The 21,843-nt window shown below is 53.8% G+C and overlaps 7 protein-coding genes across 7 annotated transcripts; 4 read left to right on the forward strand and 3 right to left on the reverse strand.

Annotated features, from left to right (window-relative positions):
- Positions 1-167: 167 nt before the first annotated feature.
- PEP2 (Vacuolar protease A) lies at positions 168-1,484 on the forward strand (the record flags this gene model as incomplete). The annotated part of the gene is made up of 3 exons (XM_053176838.1): positions 168-266; positions 328-481; positions 538-1,484. 3 exons carry the CDS (start codon positions 168-170, stop codon positions 1,482-1,484), a joined length of 1,200 nt encoding a protein of 399 aa, XP_053039160.1.
- Positions 1,485-2,467: 983 nt separating this feature from the next.
- Positions 2,468-5,254, forward strand: COL26b_003954 (uncharacterized protein; the record flags this gene model as incomplete). Its single annotated transcript, XM_053176839.1, has 2 exons — positions 2,468-2,688; positions 2,782-5,254. The coding sequence occupies 2 exons, from the start codon at positions 2,468-2,470 to the stop codon at positions 5,252-5,254; spliced, it is 2,694 nt and encodes an 897-aa protein (XP_053039161.1).
- A 1,421-nt stretch (positions 5,255-6,675) lies between these two features.
- Positions 6,676-7,587, reverse strand: COL26b_003955 (uncharacterized protein; the record flags this gene model as incomplete). Its single annotated transcript, XM_053176840.1, has 2 exons — positions 6,676-7,365; positions 7,423-7,587. The coding sequence occupies 2 exons, from the start codon at positions 7,585-7,587 to the stop codon at positions 6,676-6,678; spliced, it is 855 nt and encodes a 284-aa protein (XP_053039162.1).
- Positions 7,588-9,077: 1,490 nt separating this feature from the next.
- On the reverse strand, positions 9,078-12,181 carry COL26b_003956 (uncharacterized protein; the record flags this gene model as incomplete). The annotated part of the gene is made up of 2 exons (XM_053176841.1): positions 9,078-11,722; positions 12,145-12,181. The coding sequence occupies 2 exons, from the start codon at positions 12,179-12,181 to the stop codon at positions 9,078-9,080; spliced, it is 2,682 nt and encodes an 893-aa protein (XP_053039163.1).
- Positions 12,182-12,428: 247 nt separating this feature from the next.
- On the forward strand, positions 12,429-13,468 carry COL26b_003957 (uncharacterized protein; the record flags this gene model as incomplete). The annotated part of the gene is made up of 2 exons (XM_053176842.1): positions 12,429-12,561; positions 12,675-13,468. 2 exons carry the CDS (start codon positions 12,429-12,431, stop codon positions 13,466-13,468), a joined length of 927 nt encoding a protein of 308 aa, XP_053039164.1.
- Positions 13,469-14,324: 856 nt separating this feature from the next.
- Positions 14,325-16,595, forward strand: COL26b_003958 (uncharacterized protein; the record flags this gene model as incomplete). The annotated part of the gene is given in 3 exon segments (XM_053176843.1): positions 14,325-14,331; positions 14,379-14,650; positions 14,664-16,595. The coding sequence occupies 3 exon segments, from the start codon at positions 14,325-14,327 to the stop codon at positions 16,593-16,595; spliced, it is 2,211 nt and encodes a 736-aa protein (XP_053039165.1).
- A 1,787-nt stretch (positions 16,596-18,382) lies between these two features.
- Positions 18,383-19,636, reverse strand: COL26b_003959 (uncharacterized protein; the record flags this gene model as incomplete). The annotated part of the gene is made up of 1 exon (XM_053176844.1): positions 18,383-19,636. The coding sequence occupies one exon, from the start codon at positions 19,634-19,636 to the stop codon at positions 18,383-18,385; it is 1,254 nt and encodes a 417-aa protein (XP_053039166.1).
- Between the last annotated feature and the right edge of the window lie 2,207 nt (positions 19,637-21,843).

A 21,843-nucleotide genomic window follows, 5' to 3' on the forward strand; every position in this document is an offset into this window, starting at 1 on the left:
CTGCGTACTTAATAGGTACTTCATCCGCCCCAGCTTCCGCTTCTTTCCCCCCGTCAACACCTCATCATCCCCATCCCGTTCTAACCCATCACTCCCCCCAGCATCAGCATTCCCAAGACGCAGGCGCCAAAGCAACAAACGCTGGGTAATCGAGGTCTTCGATCACGATGAAGAGCACTCTCCTCACCGCGGCCGTCCTGTTGGGCGCCGCCCAGGCCGACGTCCACAAGTTGAAGCTCAAGAAGGTCCCCATCTCGGAGCAGTTGGTATGTCAACCCATCGTCGTGCATCTCCCCGAAACCCTCCGCTGACCTGACACTATTGTAGAACGCCGTTCCCATCGAGCACCAGGTCCGCTCACTCGGCCAGAAGTACATGGGCGCTCGCCCCCAGAACCACGCCGATGCCATGTTCAACCAGAAGCCCATCAAGAGCAACGGTGAACACCCGGTGCCTGTGAGCAACTTCATGAACGCTCAGTGTATGTCCCCTTGACGGAACCACCCTCGATCGTTGTGCCTAATGTATCTTCTGCAGACTTCTCTGAGATCTCCATCGGCACTCCCCCTCAGTCATTCAAGGTTGTCCTGGATACCGGCAGCTCCAACCTGTGGGTTCCTTCTCAGCAGTGTGGCAGCATCGCCTGCTACCTGCACTCCAAGTACGACTCGTCGTCTTCCTCCACCTACAAGTCCAACGGCTCCGAGTTCGAGATCCACTACGGCTCTGGCAGCTTGACCGGCTTCGTGTCCCAGGACGACGTTTCCATCGGCGACATCAAGATCAAGAAGCAGGACTTCGCCGAGGCCACCAGCGAGCCTGGTCTGGCCTTTGCCTTTGGCCGCTTCGACGGCATCCTCGGTCTTGGTTACGACACCATCTCCGTGAACAAGATCGTTCCTCCCTTTTACCAGATGGTCAACCAGAAGGCCATCGATGAGCCCGTCTTCGCCTTCTACCTTGGCGACACCAACGACGAGGGCGATGAGAGCGAGGCTGTCTTCGGAGGTGTTGATGACTCTCACTACGAGGGCAAGATCACCTACATCCCTCTCCGTCGCAAGGCTTACTGGGAGGTTGACCTCGACGCTATCACCCTTGGCGACGAGACTGCTGACCTCGAGGGCCATGGTGCCATCCTCGATACCGGAACTTCCCTGAACGTTCTCCCCTCTGCTCTTGCTGAGCTCCTCAACAAGGAGATTGGTGCCAAGAAGGGCTTTAACGGCCAATACTCGGTCGAGTGCGACAAGCGCGCCGAGCTCCCTGACATTACCTTCACCCTTGCTGGCTACAATTTCAGCATCTCCGCGTACGACTACATCTTGGAGGTCTCTGGCAGCTGTATTTCCACCTTCCAAGGCATGGACTTCCCCGAGCCGGTTGGCCCTCTCGTCATCCTTGGAGATGCCTTCCTGCGTCGCTGGTACTCTGTTTACGACCTCGGCAAGAACGCCGTTGGTCTGGCCAAGGCGAAGAAATAAACGCCTGCACACACAACACTTTTCTTATCAATTTGTCGGCAAATGGAGGGATTCGGGCGGTGGCTGTAATTTATCTACCTAGGTACTAGTCTGGACACCAGTGTGCGAATACCATTAGTTGCATCTTTGCGCGAATTCATATTATTGCCGTGATGTTTGTTTGCCACAGCTGACCACAGCTATGCATGATTTGGCGACGCAAAGGTACTTAGCGGGCACCTGGCGATCCCAGAAAGGGCACCCATGTCTGCCCATAATTCGGTGCTCCGTACAAGTACAAGAAGGGTCCGCTGTAGGATAAGGTGCCTTACGGGGACACTGGGCATCAAACCAAAGGAACAGATGTCGCCATGTGTAATGGAAAACCTTGAGCTTAACGCTTGACGTGAAAGTCGACCCAGTCAGTCCCCAATCTACTTTGCGGTGAATGAAGCTCTAACCGTCCGAGGTACCTCTCCAGCCAAGGGACGCGCAGGCCAGGACGCATCTCTCCCTGCGGCATCTGGGGGTGTCCATCACGTGAAGCGACCCACTGTATCCGACTGAAGTGGGACTAGCGTCAATCTTAGTCTTTTTCGCAGCAGTGGCATCAAGACAACAGCCTTCTGAGTACAGCCTCCCAACATACGCTGCAGGAAATTGCTCCAGGAGCACTTGCAAGGCCAAAAAAAAATCAAGAAACGGCAACGTCGATGGACCTCCGTTCATCTCCGGTTCCTTCTGTTTGCCCTTGATTGTGTTCTTGGATGAAAAGATTCCCCCAAACACCTAGTCTCTCGACGCTTGACGAAAAAAAGGTTTTGGAGTTCCACCAACCGACCGACCGACCGACGAACCTCGCGCGTCGCGACAATCCCGCCCTCCACTGGGCGACCTGCCACCCCCGTCGTCCCGCGCAACATCGACCTAACGAGCTGCCAACGAGCCCTCGCATCGCGACGACAACCACCACTCACTAAGATTACGACTCACCAAGCTTCGCAATGGCGCAGCCGGATTCGGTCCAGGCGAACGGCATCCCTGGACCGGACCATGCTGAGTCCCCCCAGCCCCAGCCTGTCGTCCCTGTGAAGAGGAAGCGCGACGATGATGAGGAAGCCAATGGCGATGGAGCCGAAAAGATGGATGTCGATGGCGAAACCACCCAGGTCCCGCAGGAGAGCCAGAAAGATGCCATTCGCAACTACTTCACTGTCTTGACCAGGTAGGGCTGCACGCACATCCATGCGCCTTTTGCGGCGCGCCCATGACCCAACGTCGCCTCGAAAACCGTGTCGTACTAACGTATCCCCCCTAGTTTTGATGCAAAGCCCTCAATTCTGAAGCGTCCGCTTCCTGAAGCCGATGCAGAGCAGCCCGACGCGAAGCGCCAAAAGTCCGCCGACCACGCGAGCACCATCGCCGACAAGGTCTCCAACGACTCCTACAAACACTTGGACGAGCTGGCGTCCGACCTCGTTGATGCCGTAAAGGATCAGCTCAGAGAACTGCAATCGACCGGATCAGAAAAGGGCAAGGAGAAGACCGATGGCGCTGCCTTGGTACAAACCAAGAAGTTCCGAGAGAAGGCTATGGACCTTCTCCGCCGAGAGATATCGTACCCGCGTACAGCCGCGAATGCCCCTGACGTCAAGGCCGAAGTTGACCCTCTCTCGGGTTATGCGGTCTTGACAGTCTTTGGCCAGGCTCCCCATGCCAAGCAACTCTTCTCGAGTCTGCCCAAGAAGATGTCTGGTGCGGAGAACTCTGGCATCAAGGCATCTCCCTTGAACCTCCCTCCGGCTGTGTCGACATCCTATGTTGTCCCATCGCGATCAAGTGAGCGGACCGCCACACTCGGGGAATTGTTCTCATCTAGTCGTCCGCTGCCGTCGCTGCAACCTCCCAAGCAACCCAAGCAGATGGTTAAGGGCAATATTCTGGGCTTCTACCACCCTGAGCCAGCTGGCAAGTCCAAGTACTTCAACGATTCCTATTCGAGCAAGAAAGTGTCAGTCGGCTATTTCCTGGACTACACCAACGCGACCCCGTCGTCGAAGAGCAAGACAAGACAGCGTGAGCGTGCGCAGAGCTTGGCGGGCCGCAGACCATCGAGCACCGAAGTCGAAGTCAATGAAATGGAGTCACTATTCCGCAGTGCATTTTCCAGCTTTGCCCCATGCAGAGATGATTCCACGTCGGTCATACCTTCGACCCACGCCGGTCGCCTGCACTGGCAATTGACCGGCCAACGGAATTTCAACAAGCTTATTGAGTCTGAGCTGCGCGAGTTTGAAGATGAAGATGACCTTGAGAAGCCAATTCAACAGGCGGCCGAGAAGGAAGTCGACGAAGAGTTTGTGAATGAGGCGATCGAGAAATGGGATGAGTGGCTTGTGGACCCCGCACTGCAAGACATGAATGACGTGGTGTCGAAGCCCAAGGAGAAAGATCCCGCCGATAAGGAGGTTGATGCTCTTCTCGACGATGTCACTGACATGATTGAGACTCTCCTCTCCTACCAGCGCATCCGCAATCTTACTCTGCTCCCATCGCAAAACCGCTATGCAGGTGACCCGGTCAATGGCGATCTGCTGTCTCAGGGTGCTGTCTCAACTCCAACGGAGGAGGAGACTGCGACATACGAGACGCTCAAGGCCCAGTTGAGTCTCATCGTCAACAGTCTCCCCCCTTACGCTGTAGCCAAGCTCAACGGCGACCAGTTGGAGCAACTGCTCATCAGCACGAAGCTCGAGGTCCGAACAGACCAGTACAAGGGTGTCATGGAAGACGATGCGGCAACTCAAGCTCGTATGCGTCAACAGCAGAGTGTGGCTGCTGCGGCTCCTCAAAATCGGCCCGCCCCTCATCGCACGCCGAGCGCGTCGACCCCCTACAGCCAATACGGGGCGAACCAGTACGGCACCCCGTCCCGGACCCCTTCCGTTGCAACGACCAACTACTACCGTGCCGGTCAGCAGCCGCCGATGCCCCAGCAGCAAGTTCCTCGTCCAGGTGGCACTCCCCACCACATGCCTCCGCACCAGACGCCGCGCCCTGGCCAACCCGGTGGATATCGCCCAACAAACGGATACACCAACTACGCACAGCATGTCGGAAAGACACAAACACCCTATGGTCACCAGGGTGTTCAATACGGATCACAGCAGAGGCCCCCACAGTACCCTGGATATGCTGGAACACCAACGCATGGCACGCCTAACGCTCGTTTCCAGCAACCCTATCAGCAGCCGTACCAACAGCAGCACCATCAGCCGCCTAGCACTCCGCAGCCAAATTACGGCGGCTACTATCCCAACGGAGGGAACAATATGCAACCGCGCATGTCACCGCAGGTGCCGGCCGGCCAGTATCAGTCTCCGACTCCGCACCAGCAGCAACGGCACTATGGGTCGACTCCTCAGCAGAACATGCCTGGCACGCCCATCAACCGTCAACAGTATCCGAACGGTAGCCACCAGTCGCAACACACACCAAATGCCGGCATGAATGCTATGACGGGTTACAATATGGCTGTTTACGAAGCCGACCGGAAGCGCATGGCGGCCGAACAAGCCAGGTTCAGGGCCGCGGCGCAGCAAACGAGCAATGCGTTTGGCAACAAGATGATTGCAGGCGGTCACGAGGCGCGCGTAGCTGCGGGCGAAACGCCCAAGCCACAAAGCCCCGTTGGCAGTGCTGGCAGAAACGGAACGCCTCCCATACCCCATAAAGTGACGCCTGTGCCCATACCCGTCATACCTCAACAGCAGCAGAGAAAACAGGTTTAGCAAGCCGGTCCGCTGCCAACAATATCGTTGTCGCGTCTCATGGCAGAACAACGTTCTGCAGCTCAAGCCTTACGGCCAAAGATTTCTTCCGTGCCCATTCCAACGCCTTACTCGCCCCTAAATGGGTATCGAGGAAACGCGGCGGGAGCTGTTTCAGGGCCCTAGGTCTTGGCGTTCAACCACTTTAGTTCTTCGGTGTCTGATTATTGAGGAAGCGATGTCCTTTCGGAGTTGGTGAGGGGGCTCTGTTTTGCAGGTGGCAACGAGGCGTTGCATCGAGTTTCCAGGGGGCGGCCCAATTGACGATGGACGGACAAACAAGGGATTCAGACTGTTGAGACGCTCAAATCGAGCCACTGCAAGTCTGACCTATTTACGGCGTTCTGGCCTTGTGTTATTAGAGAATTTCGATGGAGAGTTGCGATGCATAGATGACCGCCAGAGGGCGTCTTCGTGTTGGAATAACCAGTGCAGACAATTACGTTTTCGCTGGTCTGTGGAGGCCCGCTTTCCTCTCTTCTTTTACTTTTTCAGTCTTATCCACGGCGAGGAAGGGGGTGTGGATGGGGAAACGGTTCATGGTTCACGGAGGAAGGCGAGTCTTGGCTCAAGTGTATAGAGTTTGAAGGTAGCCTAAGTACTTGCATCCTAATCAGAAACAATGGCAGTCAAATCTTCTAGCTATTATCTTTGACACATGCTCTGGTATCATGTCTCTATGTGGCGGTATCTTACAAAGGACGTAAGCCTTTGTCTATGTTGCCCTTTGTCAAAGTCGTCCGAACGCGTCACGCATGAACTTTTTGATTGCTTGCACGCTACCTGTTAGCGAACAAGCTGATTCAAGACAACGTTCGGCTGATGTTGACCGTTGAAGAAGGCGGCAGAAACGATGGGGGGCAAGCTGTCAACGGTTGCGCTAATACGGAGGTGGAAATAGCTGCAAGGTTTCGGCTTGTTGGGGCTGGCGGCAACGGCTCGTCGCAAGAAGTGCTATAGGCCAAATGGCTGAATCGAATAGCACGCTTCTAGCCTTGCATCAATGGGACAGTCGTTCGCGACCTGCGTGCTTGGCCTGCTTCGTTGAGTTGAGGTCACTGGCTGCGCCCTTGCGATCCTGCTTTTTTGTAAATAATCAAAAATGACGCCAAGAAAACCAGTGGTTACTAGTCGTACGAATCAGAGCCAATATCAAGACTGCAAACGGGATAACAGATGTCAAGACAAGAACGAGCAATAGAAGAGTAGTTTGCATTATCTAGGCAGTCTACTTCGCCATTTCTGAGGCCATCAGATCTAAGCCTGTTCACAAGAGATACCGGGGCTGTCCATCTTCCTCCGATTATTTTCTTATTTATTATCCAGGGCCAGCCCAGCATCATTATTTCGCAACGTTCCCCGCTTGACAAATCGTAACCAATCTACATCACCCGGCGTCTCCTCACATTTCTTTCTTGCTCCAGGTCCGAATCATCATCATCCCGGCGACGACGGCGAGAACGGCGTTGCTCATCGTGCTCAACTGCCTGGTCCGCCTCGCCTTCTTCGATATCCTGTACAGCTTCAACAGGTCGTGCCATCTCCTGAAGCCTGTCAGCTGCTCTCCTCAGCCTCATCTCTGACTTTTCGAGGGCCTCCATGGTTGCGTCGAGAATGTCAGCAGCCAAGACGGGTTGCTTGAAGAGGACCCGGCGAAGATGCGTCCTGACGATTTTGAACCGCTTCATTTTATGAGCCACCATATGAGGGATTGATGCCAGGCGAAGGGTGAAGTAGGGGCTCGTTCCTAGGGTCGCATAAAGCTCATCGAGAACGGCAGGCAAGTCGACGTGAAAGAGAGCGTTGCGCACAGCGGCACAGAGCGCGGCTGCAGACTCTGAGAAGAGATCGATGATGTCGAATTGTTGGGCCATTCCGCAGATTCGGGTGGAGTAGAACAGAGAGTGCGGAGTGTTTTCCCACACTTCCTCCTCCCCATCTTCTGCCTGCGTCCCCGCAGCCTGGTATCGGACCTGGTACTCTCCGGAATACAAAAAGGCAAGGACGCCTTCGAAGATCTCCGGTTCCAGCGGCAAATCGACGACGTCGACCCCGAAGAGTTCATCACGAAGCTGTAGACTCAGTGTTAGTTTTGGATACGCGGTTAAAAGGTTCGGGAAATGACTTACAGTTGACGACTCGAGAACCAGCTCCTTGAGTTTCTGGCACTGGGAGAAGACAATTGAACGGTGAACCTTGAAGGTCTGCTTGTTCCCCTTTTTGCCAGTGCACACAAGGTGGATGTCAGCGTACATGCTGGTGTTGAGAAGAGAAGACAAGTCGAGGCGGCCCATCTTGATGCTGTATCGATGTTATGATAGTCTTGAGATAGAAAAGCTTGCAAGCAATTTTGAGGCGATGAATCTGCTCTTGAAGTTGAGTCGGTTTTCGACTTGCCAGCAACTGATCGTATATTGATTGAATCCGCGTAGAAGATGGGAATCGATAATCTTGAGACACTAGGCTAGATGTAGGCTGCCAGCAACCTTGGTGAACGATAAAGGACAGAAACTTGTTGGAGAATCGAGAGTGAGAAAACAGAAAACAAGGGTGGAAGATCGCAGAGAAGAAAATGTGGATAGGTTGAGGGAGAGGTTACTGGGACGGTAGAAAGGAGAGTCGACGAGGTGAGATTTTGCTGGGGATAAAGAGAAGTTTTACAGGCTAGGGCCTTCCTCCAATTCACTGTGGTCTCGAAATTTTTGAACGGTTATGGGAGGCAAGTGCGATGGAAAATTGAAAAAGGAAAGAGGGCGACATTTGCAACTTTGGTCTTCCTTGAGAGGCATCTCTGAGGTAAACAATTTTGATATTTACGACGATAATGAACTATGATTGCTTATAAGCAGAAGCTGGCGCTTTCTTTCTTTCGGTTTTGTTGTTGCCGTCGTCGGTCGGTCGTCGTCGTCGTCGTCCCAGTCAACAGACATAATGAAGCACCGCCATCCTTCACTTTGCCAACACGTCCCACTTCACTTTCCAGGTTGTTAACACCCCAGGAGCTTAGAAAAGGCATCTGGCACCTTCGTATGGAGATGACTTTGCTCCTGACACTTTCAGAGCAGCAACATCTCACCGATCCACCTCTTCTTTCGTCCACTTATGACACTCATCCACTTCATTCATTCAACATCTCGCGAACCCGAAAGTCTGGAGCAACCCAGGACCTCTCTGACAGCTCCATGATAAAGGACTCCGCAGCCCAACAAGATTGCTTTAATCTACTCTACACCCAGCAAGGATCCGATCTAATCTGGACTGTCAGGGTCGGACTTCAACTTGTCTCCAAGGCATCGTCTTTGGACAATGCGAAGCTCTGAAGAACGAGAGAGACAGTGTGATTTGCCCTCCAAGCTAATACCCAAAAACAGCTGCTAACCTCATGAAGAAAGGCGGCGAACTTTGCCTCTCCCGCTCTGCCGCTGCCTTGGTAGCGGTATTGAGATTGATGCACTCCGGAAAATACGCACCCTTCGTCTCGCTGCGAGACCTCTACCCCAATTGCCCGGCACGAGTCAATCCGCCTGCCAAAGCTGGCCATTACAGAAACAATTTCGTCCGTGAATACGGTTCGATCGGCATGAGCATCACCGTCGAGGTCCTAGAGATAGCCGACAAGAATACATTCGTCTTGTTTGTGCTTAGCCCGCCCTTCGGCTTTTTTATACCTCTCCTTTGTCTTCGATATTGCTACTGTCGTCGCCATTGTCGGCTTCCTTCATCATCACCTGGTCCATGTGTTGATTAGAATATTTGACATATTTTACGGGGTATCTATCCGGGTCTACGGTTCCGTCTTCCCTAATCCATTTACAGGTGATGATACACATACAGTGGCTTCCTCTTCCTCCAGCCTTTTGACCATATCAATCACTGCTTTCAAGTTTTGATGATCACCCCACTTATCGCTTGCGATATAATCCTCCACCTCCTCATCAGAAGACCAGTGCAGTGCCCCATTATGGGCCATCTCCTGGTGTATAGGCTTTACAACCTCATTGCCTAGCATGGGCTCGGCGAACGCCCGGAACGCTCGTACTGCCCTCTCCAGACGCTCCATATCGGCAAGTGACAGACCGCCTAACGCCGTCGTCACCGCGGGAAGCCACTCGTTGGTAACCCATTGAAGAAGCAATAGCATCTCCTCATAGTCGCCGACAAAGGCTAGCGTGCGCATATAGTTGTTGATGTGAGACGCTGTGACGAGCCGGTTCACCTTTGGCTTGGCAATTGGACCAGTGGTCGAGAGTGCCCTCCATGCGCTCTTGAGCTTCCTCGTTGCGTCGCACATAATCTCGTATGGTGTATCAGCTGTATTGCAGCTTCTTTTTTGGAAGATGGGAGACAGAGCCGTCTTCCAACACTGGCGGTCTTTGCTGGAGACGAGTTTCGGTGCCTTGGCGGGAGTGCTGTGGAGACTATACAATGACAAGAAGTTTTGACTTTCGCGGTTATTCTCTCTGCGACTGTTCCTCAGAGGCAATAGCCCCGAGCATGCAGCCTTGAGCATCGCTCGAGCATACGAATGAAACATTAACATGCTCAAACCGCTGTGAGCCTCCGCCCTCTCCATGACCTCTGTAGCCAACAGAAGCACCTCTAAGCCGTTCGTTTTGGTCTTGACGGCACTGAGCATGATATTGGGTCGCGCAAGAGCAACTAATATCGACTCCCAGGGCGCTCTGCTGCTATTCTTTGTCGAGATCCATCCTTGCTGAGCGAGGCGGAACGCATACCGTATGCGGAGAAAGTGTTTCGGATATAACTTGGTCTGGCCTTGCGTGCGATTTGGCTGCAGTTTACAGAGCAATTCAATACACGCATGGAGAATGTCCAGAGGAGGCGTTCTCAGCAGAGATGGTGGAAGGTCCGTGAGAGTCTCCATGCATCGTCGGATATCCCTTTTGAAACCGCCGGATATACCGCTGTAATCGATGTAATCCATCGCATGGGGAATGGTTTCTGCTGTCCTAATGAGAAAAGCTAGTTTTTTGCCTTTGATGACAATGCCCATCTTGAACATCTCGTGCGTCAGAGCACGTATAGTGGGCGGGCGTACTCTAGCTTTTTCGAAATCGGTAAGGTTCCTGTCGTCAAACGGAGAAACTTCTCGGCCGTCACCTGGCAGGTTGTTGTGGTCCAGATCAGCTGGCTTGGCGGCGATCTTGACAATCAGCTCCCAGTACACTTGCCAGTTGGGTTCCATGTTGGCCTCTGGAGGGTTCTTGAATATAGCCCATGCCTCCTGTGAGTTCCGAGTGGTCCGAATAAGTGCTGCCCAAGCTGCTTGATCGTAGTGGATACGGCGAGGGTAATTGGCTCTGGTCTGGACGGTAGGCGAACCATCTGGGGCTCTGCCACCTAGGATATCGGTGACGTCGTCTACTGGTTGCTTGGCGTAGCCGGCTTCTTGCATCATCATGCCGGCCTTGACGACTCTGCTCAAATAGTCCTCAGCATTGGCCTTTTCTTCCATGCCATCTCGCAAGATTCGATAGGGAGGCCACGAGCTGGCAAGGGCACTGGCCGTGTCCCGTTCCGTGACGGTCTTTGGTAGCATGAGCAGGATTTGCCGGATTGCCCGGTAGCTCTGGCGCTCAATGCTCAAAGGTCGTGGCAGGCCGGAAGACAGAGACAACAATGCTGTGATGGCTTTCCAGTTGCAAGTCGCGCGGTCGTATGGCTTTTCCGCTGCGGGTTCGGAGACAGCTTGTAAGGCGGCATTGAAAACGCGACACTGCATATTGTAGGTCTTATCTTGGCGCATCTGCCTTGTGCGTGATTTTGTCAATGGAAGACCACTGATGTAGAATACTGCTAGATTAGCTATTTCAGGTAGAATGTCGGGCTGGAGCCTGGCCGCGTGATAGCCTAGCTTCTGAAGCAAGATGCAGAACAGGGCAAAATGCATTCCCAGCTCGTGAGAGTCTGGTGCGCCAGGGCTTTCCTGCTGTTTGCCGGAGTACCATTCTTTGCAATACTCTAAAAGCCCCCAGAGGGACTCTCGATCTGAGAAATACGGCCTACTGCTGAGTAGGTAGAAAAGAACAAACAGCGGTTTGTGATGCTCCTTGCTCAGAAAGTCTCGTACTCTCTCGTCCGCATCTTCGACAACGAGTATTTTTGTCCAGTGGGTGACTTCTTCAACGATATACCCCCTACGTTCCAAGAGCTTGGGCATAGCCTCCCAGTCGGGGCTGTACAAGCGGGCATGGATGCGCGGGTCAAGTTTGGGAATTTTTCGCAGGAGTAGCTGGGCCGTGATGACGCTGAGCGAAGATTGCCTTAAAGAGGCCAGAAGGAGAAGGTCGGCTAGTTGTGCATCGGACAGGGTTTGATTCGGGTTACGGTACAGTTCGAGGGCGCCGGCGAGGAGCAGTTCTTGGGAAAATGAGCGCTCGCCGGCAACGATGGGCTTGTAGACCGACTCTAATGAGCGTTGTTGGTGATCGTCTTGTTGTATTATGCGCTCAAGTTGCGGAACTTGGCTGACGGCGGCGGTCTGGGTGGATCGGATGTCATGGCATCGGCAGAGGTGCTGAGTCTTGTTAGCTATGGCAGGGGAAGCTTCTTGGGAACACCCACAGCTCGCCAGGTAAGAACCGATGACCATCGGCCCTTGGTCAGGACAAAAGGGTATGATCTGGAGATGGGAGGCAGCCGCATTGCCCCATCTTCGCTGACAGGCTTGAGAAATCCCACGATTGAGATGCAGTGAGCCTGGCTGGTTGGCAAGTAGGTCGCAAGAGGTTGTTAATGCCGATATGTCGCTGCGTCGCCGCCGGACGAACTTTTGTGATCACGTGCTGATAAGATAACCACCCGCATCGGCAGTTAACGGCAGCTCTGACTTTGAGGACTGTCCTCGCCCAAGCCACGACCGATCATTGTGTGTCTTGGGTGTCGAAAGGCCCATTCAATGGCGTCAATAGTTTCAAAATGCGGCCATGCCATCTCACCATAGCGTCGTACCTCAACCGTGGCTTCCACACCGCGCGTTTCACGCCCCGCCCGCAGCGATACTTCCACCTAACGACTCCAACAAGCCAACCTCGAAAGCGTAACTTTTTTACTTCCAACGTCTACCTTTCCCAGAGCACTGGCGAACCGTCTCCGAGGCAGTCGAAACCTGAAAATGGAGAATCATTACTGCCCACGCCTCCGAAGCGCAAAGGCGTTCGTTCTGCCGGCGCAAAGAACTCTCTACGTCGGGTGGCCATCATCGCTCAACGGCCAGCGCAACGCAGTGGTGGCGCCCTACCTGGAGAGTCCGTCGATGCATCTGCCTCGACCCTGATCAGCGCCGTCTGCATTTCCGAGTCTTTCGATATGGGGTTGGTGCTAGATACATTACGGGCGCATGGTTTCGATATCGACCCAGACCAGAGCGGATTCGAGGCAAGTGAGGTTGTACATGCCCGCGGTGTAAATGGAGGCGACATCTTTGTATTCCCTTCTGGAACGATCGTGACCTGGGCGCTGCCTCCTGATGTCGTCACTAAACAATTGCTCGGCGCGGCGGAAACGCCTTTGAAGCCGGCTCTGCGGGAGGTCGAGGACCTGGAGTATGTTGCCGACTCGTCGAGGGAAACGAGCGGCATGAAGGGTGACATTGTGGTACTTGGGACGAAGCTTGAAGAGAGGGATGGCGATAGACTGGACACGACGCTGGCCAAGATTGCCTTCTCTTCGGGGTTAGCGAGGAGCACCAAGCTGGCCGTTCTCGAAACAGCCTTGACGGCGTACTTTGAGAGTACCAGGAAAATACCGTCGCTGCTGTCAAAGGGCTCTGGGCTACCCCTTGGTAGGAAGTTTATCTTGCAGAAGACGGGCGAGTTGTTGAGTCTGCGCGCGCGGCTCAACCACTACTCGGAGCTGACGGACTCCCTCCCGGACATTTTCTGGGACAGCCGTGCCGAACTAGGTCTAGAAGGGTACTACGAGCAGGTCGGACGAGCGCTTGACGTAAACGTGCGGATTCGAACGTTGAACCAGAAGATGGACTATGCGCAGGAGATTGCGAGCGTGCTACGAGAGATGTCCAGTGAGCAGCACAGCACAAGACTGGAGTGGATCATCATCATCCTCATTACTGTCGAAGTCGTCTTTGAGCTGAGGCGGATTGTGTTGGAGTGGAAGGAGGAGGAGGCACTAGAGAACGCCGGGAAGAAATGAGGAAGGATTTATGAACCAAAGATACCCAACTCAATCGATTTTCATCTGAACTCATATGCCAATCTCTATTTCTATAAAAGATATGTTGCACGGTCGGACATCGATCACAACCGCCAACAACCTTGACTTTGCATCACCACCTCAGCTCTAGACCTGTGCCTTACCCACCTCAGGCCAGCCCAGCTGGTAAAGTTACAGCAGCATACCTTAGCGGGTGAGCAGCCGCCAGGGTCGTGGTACCCGCGACCGCCATGCACGAACACGCACCTCCATGCCTTATCTTATTGGCCAATCCTGCTGCAGGAACGCTGCGAAAACTCCACAGCAGGTTTGCGCTTGCCCAATCTGTCAATCGCGAAGCGGGATTGGCCGCCTTCAGTGTCTCCGCAAATTCTTCAATATCAACACAGGCAGTCTACGAATAAAAAAAAATTTTAAAAAAAAAGGAAGCACATTGACTTCGACAGGTCAAGTTGCTGTGCAACAATTGGGCTTCAGCTTTTTATCTTTTTATTTTTCCGGGCCACCACACTTATGCAAGGTATCTGCACCAGAGCAGGCGAAATCGGGTCTTTCCCTTTGCCTGATGCTCCCTGTTTTCAAAACATTAACTTCTCACCTCACCCTCAACTTCGCATCGTCAACAGGGCGCCGACAGCTTTGACTCTTTGAGGCGCGCCCGGACCCAACTGCTCACACAACCAACGCTTGCCCGAGTCTCATCCCGCCAACGAACATAAATCCCTGCACATTTTCACAACGTCTACAGCACACAACGCGCCAACGCCTGCCGCGTGCGCGTGTTGCGCTTACTTTCTGAGCAACGCTTACCGAATGGTAAGAATGAGCAGTCACCATGCCAGGTCAGCCCCTTCCTTTCATTATGTCGGCAGTTTCTTACCTAATGCAGGCCCCATTGAAGACTACGAGGACGAGCTTGGCAACCTGTTGGTTGCGGATTACGATGAAGGCCAAGACTGGGAAGCCGCCGATAATCTCGCTAAGATCGAGAACCGCGAGATCCTGCGAGTCTTAGAGAACCCGGCTGTCGCCAACCCGTCGGATGACGCGCCTGTGCTGCGAGAGTTTCGTGGGGACGCGCAAACCGTCTTCCTGCCGCCAGATTTTCAGCCGGTCACAAACATCTCCGTCGACCTCCCGCCAAGCACTCATTTCGCCGCGGTACCTTTACCAGGGCCAGGAGCTCCCTGCTCCAGTTGATCGGGAGTTCAGGGTCGTCCAGAAGTTGCTAGAGGAGCATCGGCGAACAAGTGAAGGAGGGGATGACCTCATTGACTTTGAACTCGACCAATTCACCGTATATACCGAGCCGTACATGGGTGGGCTCACCGAAGCCTACGAGAAGATGCGATATCCAGCAGAGATGCGACCACTCCAACACCTCTCAATCAAACCTGGCTGTACAGTTATGTACGTTGACGGCGTCTTGTCAATTGGCGATGCTCGGTACTTTGTGCGCCAAGTCCCCTTCGAAGAGCTACCCATCGGAAATTATGGCCTGTCTGAGAGCACCATTGGTCGGGAGATATGGATTCGGTCAAAGATGAATACCAAGGCTGCTGATCGAGGCAAGGAGGACGTTTACTACCGTCTGAAAAACCCTTCGCCAGAGTACAGAAGATTTCATATGGGTTTCATGTGGGTAGCGAACCTTGGAAAGCATGTTGCCGACTACCTCTGTGCTGCGGTAGATGCTGGACATCGCGTGTTGTTCAGAGAGTTCCGATCTGATTTCAGTGCATGGCTTTCAAAGCATCACGACGCCTCTGAGGCATTCACTCACTGGCGACAACAGCTACTAGGGAACGACTTCTGCACAGCAATTGTGGCTAACCTGGACTTTATCTACAAGGAGGTATATGGCCTTCTCGGTTGGCATAAGACCAAATCCATCTACATGTGGAAAGAGATTCGCGACTACACCGCCTACCCAGACACTTCGAAGAAGACACCATCAACCCCAACCAGCGGCGCGTCCTCCCCAGCACCAGGTAAAGCAGCCCAAATCGACAAGACCATCGTTACACCTTACACATATCAGCTCTTCAATCATCTGCCCTGCGGCATGATGATGGAGGCCATGGCCCCAAGCCCCCGAGCCGAGAAGTTGCGAACCGATCTCATAAGTGCTTACAAGTTAGAGCCATCACCAAGCCCCCACGCAGCTGCACACCAAGTACACAAGAAAGTTACCAGAGAAGTCTGTGTTGGCGATGTTATTTCTACGACAAGGGATGACGATGGCTCTCACTGGGCTAGAGAGGTTGCTGCTGGCTTTGATGATGTCGACCGGTGGTTTGGATTGGTCCAGAAAGTCCACAAGTTGAGGGATGAAAAGCGGTGCTTCGATGTCATTTGGCTGTACAGACCCGTGGATACCCTATGTGGTCCCATGAAGTATCCTTGGAATAATGAGCTGTTCCTCTCAGACCACTGCTCGTGTGGGGATGGATATCCTAAGATCAAAGAGAGCGAGGTTCTCTCTATCCATCATGTTCACTGGGGAGGCGCTGCAGACACGGATGCTGAGTTTTTTTGCCGGCAAACATACCTCACTAAGCCGACGATACGCCGATGGATTACGTTTCAGCAGAGCCACCTACGTTGTAACCACCAGATTGAGGCTTTCGCCCATAAAGTCGGCGATAGTCTTCTCATCAGTCCTGAGAATCCTGACGACCTAGCTGAGCCTTACGAGCTAGTCTCAGGTCCTGACGAGGAGAACATGGTCGTACTTCGACGTCTATTTCGCAGAAGCCAACTGGAACCCAACACGAATACACCCCGGAACGAGCTTGTCTACAGCAACGAGACGACTTCGATCGATGCCGATCGCATCCACGGCAGGTGTCTTGTGCGTTTCTTCAGACGCGACGAGCCGTTATTGCCTCCCTACGGTCGAAACGGCGTCGGCAATGCCTTCTTTGTTACTCACCATGTCGACTCATCAGGGCAGATCGTTCGCATGGACGATGCCCCTCCTACGCTAAGGCAGGGGTTCGATCCCTCAAGGCAGGTCCCCAAGCTTCGAGGAGTCGATCTGTTTTGCGGAGGCGGTAATTTTGGACGCGGCCTCGAGGAAGGGGGGGCTATCGATATGCAATGAGCTAATGACATCAACGTACGTGCTATTCACACGTACATGGCAAATACCCTGGGCGAAGTACATCCTTTCGCTGGCTCTATTGACGACCTGCGGCGACTTGCGTTGGAGGGCAAGTTCAGCGATAAAGTTCCGAAGATTGGTACAGTGGACTTCGTGTCTGCTGGTAGTCCGTGTCCAGGCTTCTCTCGCCTTACCGTCGACAAGGCCACCCCGGAGCAACGCAAAAACCAGTCACTTGTTGCCGCCTTTGCCTCTTTCATTGACACCTACCGACCCAGGTACGGCTTATTGGAGAACGTCCTGGAGATCGTGCAACCACGCCGCGAAAAGAACGAAGACGGGTTCTGCCAACTGATCTGTGCCTTGGTTGGGCTTGGGTATCAGACGCACTTCTTCTTATTAGACGCATGGTCCTACGGCTCGCCACAGAGCCGAAGTCGTGTGTTCCTATGCTTTGCAGCCCCGGGCCACAAACTCCCGGAGCTCCCTCTTCAATCGCATTCGCACTACAAGCCAGACGTTCGTTTGAAGACCCTTGGCAAGTTGCCGAACGATGGGCCGATGGGCGAGCATCTGGTGATGCCCACGCCGTTTAGATTCATCGGATCCGAAGAGGCAACTGCAGACCTACCGAACATTATCGACGGTAAAGTTGATATCTGCATTCCCTTCCCAGACCACCGTCTTGCACATGGGTATACGAAATACCTTCGGAACCAACTAAGCGTCATTCCTACCCACCCCTACGGCATGAACTTTACAACTACTTGGAATAAGGGTCACGGGATCATGACGAAGGCAGAGAGAGACTTCTTCCCTGCTGCGGGTCTGAGGGTCACACAAGCCTCTTCGCGTGCGTGGAGCAGGTGTTTCCCCCAACAGGTTATGCAAACGGTGACAACGGTGCCCTCTCCGGCAGACGCGCGAATGGGCAGGATCCTGCACTGGAATCAAAGTCGAACTTTGACGGTCATGGAAGCTCGGCGAGCCCAAGGGTTCTTGGACCACGAAGTGATTCTGGGACAGCCCAAAGATCAGTGGAGAGTGGTCGGAAACAGTGTCGCGAGAGAGGTGTCTCTGGCTTTGGGATCATCTTTTCGAGAAGCCTGGATCGGCTCTCTGGTCGATGGGGATGAGGCTGACCCTACGCTGGGCCAACAATCGATACTCAACGACATGAATATCGCCCAACTGAACACGCCGCCTGGGCCAAGTTCTAGGAGTACCCCTAGTGCTGGTGCCGATGCTCTGGACTCTTCGCGTCCACCGAAGCGGTCCCTCGAGAGCACCTTAGAAGTGCAGTTGTTTGTGCCTAAGATGGCTAAGACCATTGCAGACAGCGAGTGATACGCAGTAAAGGGTTATGAATGGCGTTTTGGGGTAGAGAAGGACAAAGCATCTGGACAGACAGGCTTGCGGAGGTGATTTTCTGAAGAGGTTTTGCAAAAGCATTCGAGATACCCAATTGGAGAACCTACAGACGAACGCAGAGCGCGGGCAGATTTGCACTAGAGCCGCATATAGAGAGGCTCTCATAGATCTGCATTGCGTACGAGATACCAGAAGCAACGAAAATCAGTTGCATAGCATAGACAAATAATTCTTCACCACGCCTGCTTCTTTGTGTGATCCTTCTCGTCTGTAATATGTTTTGAATTGATTGCGATATACTATCTAAAAGCCACGCTATTTTCCCAACCTAGATTACGTAGTTGACAGGAGGTGTAAAGCACAGGGTATTAATAGTGTTTCTTTCTAATTCGTTCTCGAATGGGCGCTCAGCTCTCTCACTGGCCCTTTGTGACGGTAACTGTCTCCGTCTCCTTCACTGTGACCGTTGCCGTCACGGTCTCCTTCTCCGTGACTGTCATGACGAATCCGAAAGTATCGGGGCTGGACTTCGCCGCGGGCGCCGTCGGGAGGACTGTCGGGACGGTGGACGGGATCGGGTCAAATGTCAGTGTGCCGGTGACGGTGACAGTGGTGGTCGCAGGTGGTGCAGATGTCTCTACAGATATTGAGCTGCGTGTGCGACGACGGGTGGAGGTCGACAGTGTCGTTGGCTCCTCTGCAGTCGTCGTGCCCTCTCTTTCTGTGGTAGTTGGTGCCGGGTCGGGCTCAACCGTCCTCGTAACGACGACGGTCGTGGTGAAGCCCGGGGAGGAGGTCTTCTCAGGCGGGGCGACGAGGACCGTAGACGTGGCGGTGGCAATTGGGACCGCTGGGCTTGTGGTCTCTGGGCTGCTCGGCGGAGTCACCTGGATTGTGGACGTGGCGGTGACGACTGGCGTGACAGTCATTGTGACCTCTGATACTGCAGCACTTGTAGAGGATCCCGGGGCAGACACAGCCTCTCCGAGAATGTTGCTCGCGACGGTAGGGTTGTAGCAGCCGACGACGACCCCCTCTGTTGTGTTCATAGGAAGGGCGAAGCATGACTGGTCGTTACCGCAGCTCACGATGTCGAAGGCGCCATCGGAGCCACATTTTCCGATGTTGCCTCTGACGCAGGCGACTTGGCCGTTACTACAAGCAGACTGCTCGGTGAGGGTGGCGAAGAGGGCATTAAAAGACTTGGCGTTGGCGAGGTTTCTGGCTGCAACCTCTGGGGAGATGGTCGCCGTGGCGGCGGGAAGCGAGGTCTCAATGGTGGGGACGCCGACGTTGGGAGAGCCTGTGACCTTGAGAGTTGCCGATGATGGGGGTATGGTCTGGAGTGGTGTTGTTGATGAAGCCGGGGTATCATGGGATGTGGGGGCGGGCGTAGATGAAGCTTCAGCCTTTGCGGTGGTGCTGAGCACAAGAGAAGTTGATGATGCGACAGGCTGGACGGTGGTCGTTGTAGTCTCGCCAGGGACGGGGAACGCAAAGGACAAAGACGACTGCATCCTATTGGGAGGTCCTCGCGAAGCGCCCTCTTCACCTGCGGCCGTCGTGGGCGGCCCGGTCGGGGTTTCAGTCAGACTGCTTGCTGGCAGGAGGGCCGACCCATTTCGAAGGCCTGTTGTCGGATACGGAGGTAGAGCGATAGAGCTGAACATGGGAGGCAGAGTGGCTACAGTGGTCGTGGAAGCACCGCCTGATGTTGTTGACGGTACTGATATCGTGCTCAGAGGAGGAGGGAGGAAGACTGCGGTGCTCGACGACTGTACAGCTGTCGTTGAGGGGCCTCGTGTGGCTGCTGATGTGCTTTTCGTGTCGCCGATGGTGCTGAAGACAGGACTTGGTGTAGATCCATCATCCTCTTCCTTTGCCGTTACTGCAGCGGCAGAGGTGGAAATATGTCTGCGTTCGTGTGAGTAAGGATCGTCGAAGGAGGTTTTGGAGACGTACGTTGAATCTGTTCTACTAGAGGCGACACTGACTGAGATGGTAGAGTTCCAGCCCCTTCCGAAACTGCGACTGATGTTAGTGGAGTTCGACCATTATGCTGTATGTACTGACAGTCTCTCAGCACGTCTTACCGGACCAGCCTGCGTAGTCTGAGATAACAGGAGGAGGAGCAAGACGTCTGCTATGCGAATACTGGAAAACATTGTGGGAAATGAATGAAAGTCAACCAGTGGGTATGTCTCTTCGTCAAGAAGAGGTATTATGAGTAAATGATATCCACAATGGGATGCACCGCGCTGGACAAAAGAGAGGGGACCTCGCGCGAGAACAAAGATGATGATCAGCGCAGATCAGAAACAGAACGCGAGACAGCAAAGCAGCAGAGGACGTGGAGAAAGAATGGAAGGCAAAACACAAGGAAAGTGAGTAAGGACAGAAGGAAAAGAGCGAAGGGCAGGCGTCAATATGACTAGAGGGTACTCGAAGAAGGCTGATGACGGAGTCTCGCACTGGTTTGAGGCGAGGGGCAGCCCCGTCTTGTATGACTGGCATGGACAGCAAACAGCCTCTCCGGGGTCCAGACTTCTGGGCCTGTCGTGGCCCATTCGAGCAGCCGGGCTGTGAAGCCGTTCGAAACAGACCATCGCGAATTGGCAAGGCGAATGGAGCAGTTTAAATGAGCCCCGACAGCTTGGGGGATTTTCGTCCAATCCATTGCGCTGCTCCGGATCTGGTGGCCAGGGTTGAGCTGCGGATGAGGCGCCGTCATTGCGACTTGGAGAAGCGTTGTTTTGTTAAGCGCCTCTGGCAAATACGAGAAGAAAAAAAACAAAGTGTTCTTGGGGAGAAATGGGACTATGTTTCTTGTCGGGTCGACTGCAGACGCGCGGGAAGTTATTATTGGCAGCCCCGGATCCCTGCTGCGTTCCCGAGAGCTGCGAGCCAATGAATGCCACAGCGCTTACACCACACGGGACAGGCGGCCAGGGGAGGTTGACGGAGTCCAGTCCATCTTGGTGCCATAAAGAGCACCACATGTCTGCATGCTCCTGTTCAGGATTGAAATGTCGACAAAACACTCGTACAATTGATGTGAGCCTGCTAGAGAAAACTTGAATGAGCGTCGACCTTCTTCTATCTTGCCTTACTCTGACTGGGACGCAATGCACGCGTGTTGGCGGGCGAAGAGCCACTGAAACACACGGGCTGGCCAATCACACAACAGGCCCTGGCCGAAATGAGCATGTGGATCAGCGCTACGACACTGGGATACCTGTCCGGGCCTACCTTAGGTGAAAAAGCAGTGCTCATCTGAGGGGGGAAAAGCCTTTAGATTTTGTCAGTCAACGCCATGCATGAGTCGCGTGATGGAATAAGTTACTTCCCGTCTTCAGCCCTTCAAGAATGCCAGCAGTACAGATCCTTTGGGTGAGCGACCACCCGACTGTGAAGCCATTCCCTTGCAATCAAGGTCAGCAGCCGGCACAGCTGATGGTGGCATCGTGCGATCTTCCACTTGTGTTCTGAAAATTTGCTAGAATCTCTCATTTCGAAATTTCCAGCTGGGGCGAGAGAAAGCCAGGGAGAGGGGGCTCGCCTCAAAGGTCCTACCTACATCATTCATGACCGACCAGACTCAACTTCATCAAAACCAGCAGAATAACTCATTGCCGCAATGTGAGAAATCTCTCACCTTCCAATGTCTTATCAGAGTATGATTGAACAAGGCACGTGGCCTCTGCAGCAGCAGCAGCAATCGTGCCACCTTCCCCTCTGGACCACCCAGCCAAGGCCTAAATGAGGGGAAAACACCATCAAACGACGTCGGAATATGCTTCCTTACCAACGCTGCCGTGGGCACGTTGCACATTGGGTGGCGTCCATTGGGGGCTAGTCCATCATTTCTCCGTCCGCC

Source organism: Colletotrichum chrysophilum, assembly GCF_026319265.1.
Source record: "Colletotrichum chrysophilum strain AFK26 chromosome Unknown scaffold_23, whole genome shotgun sequence".
In the NCBI taxonomy this organism is placed as follows: domain Eukaryota; kingdom Fungi; phylum Ascomycota; class Sordariomycetes; order Glomerellales; family Glomerellaceae; genus Colletotrichum; species Colletotrichum chrysophilum.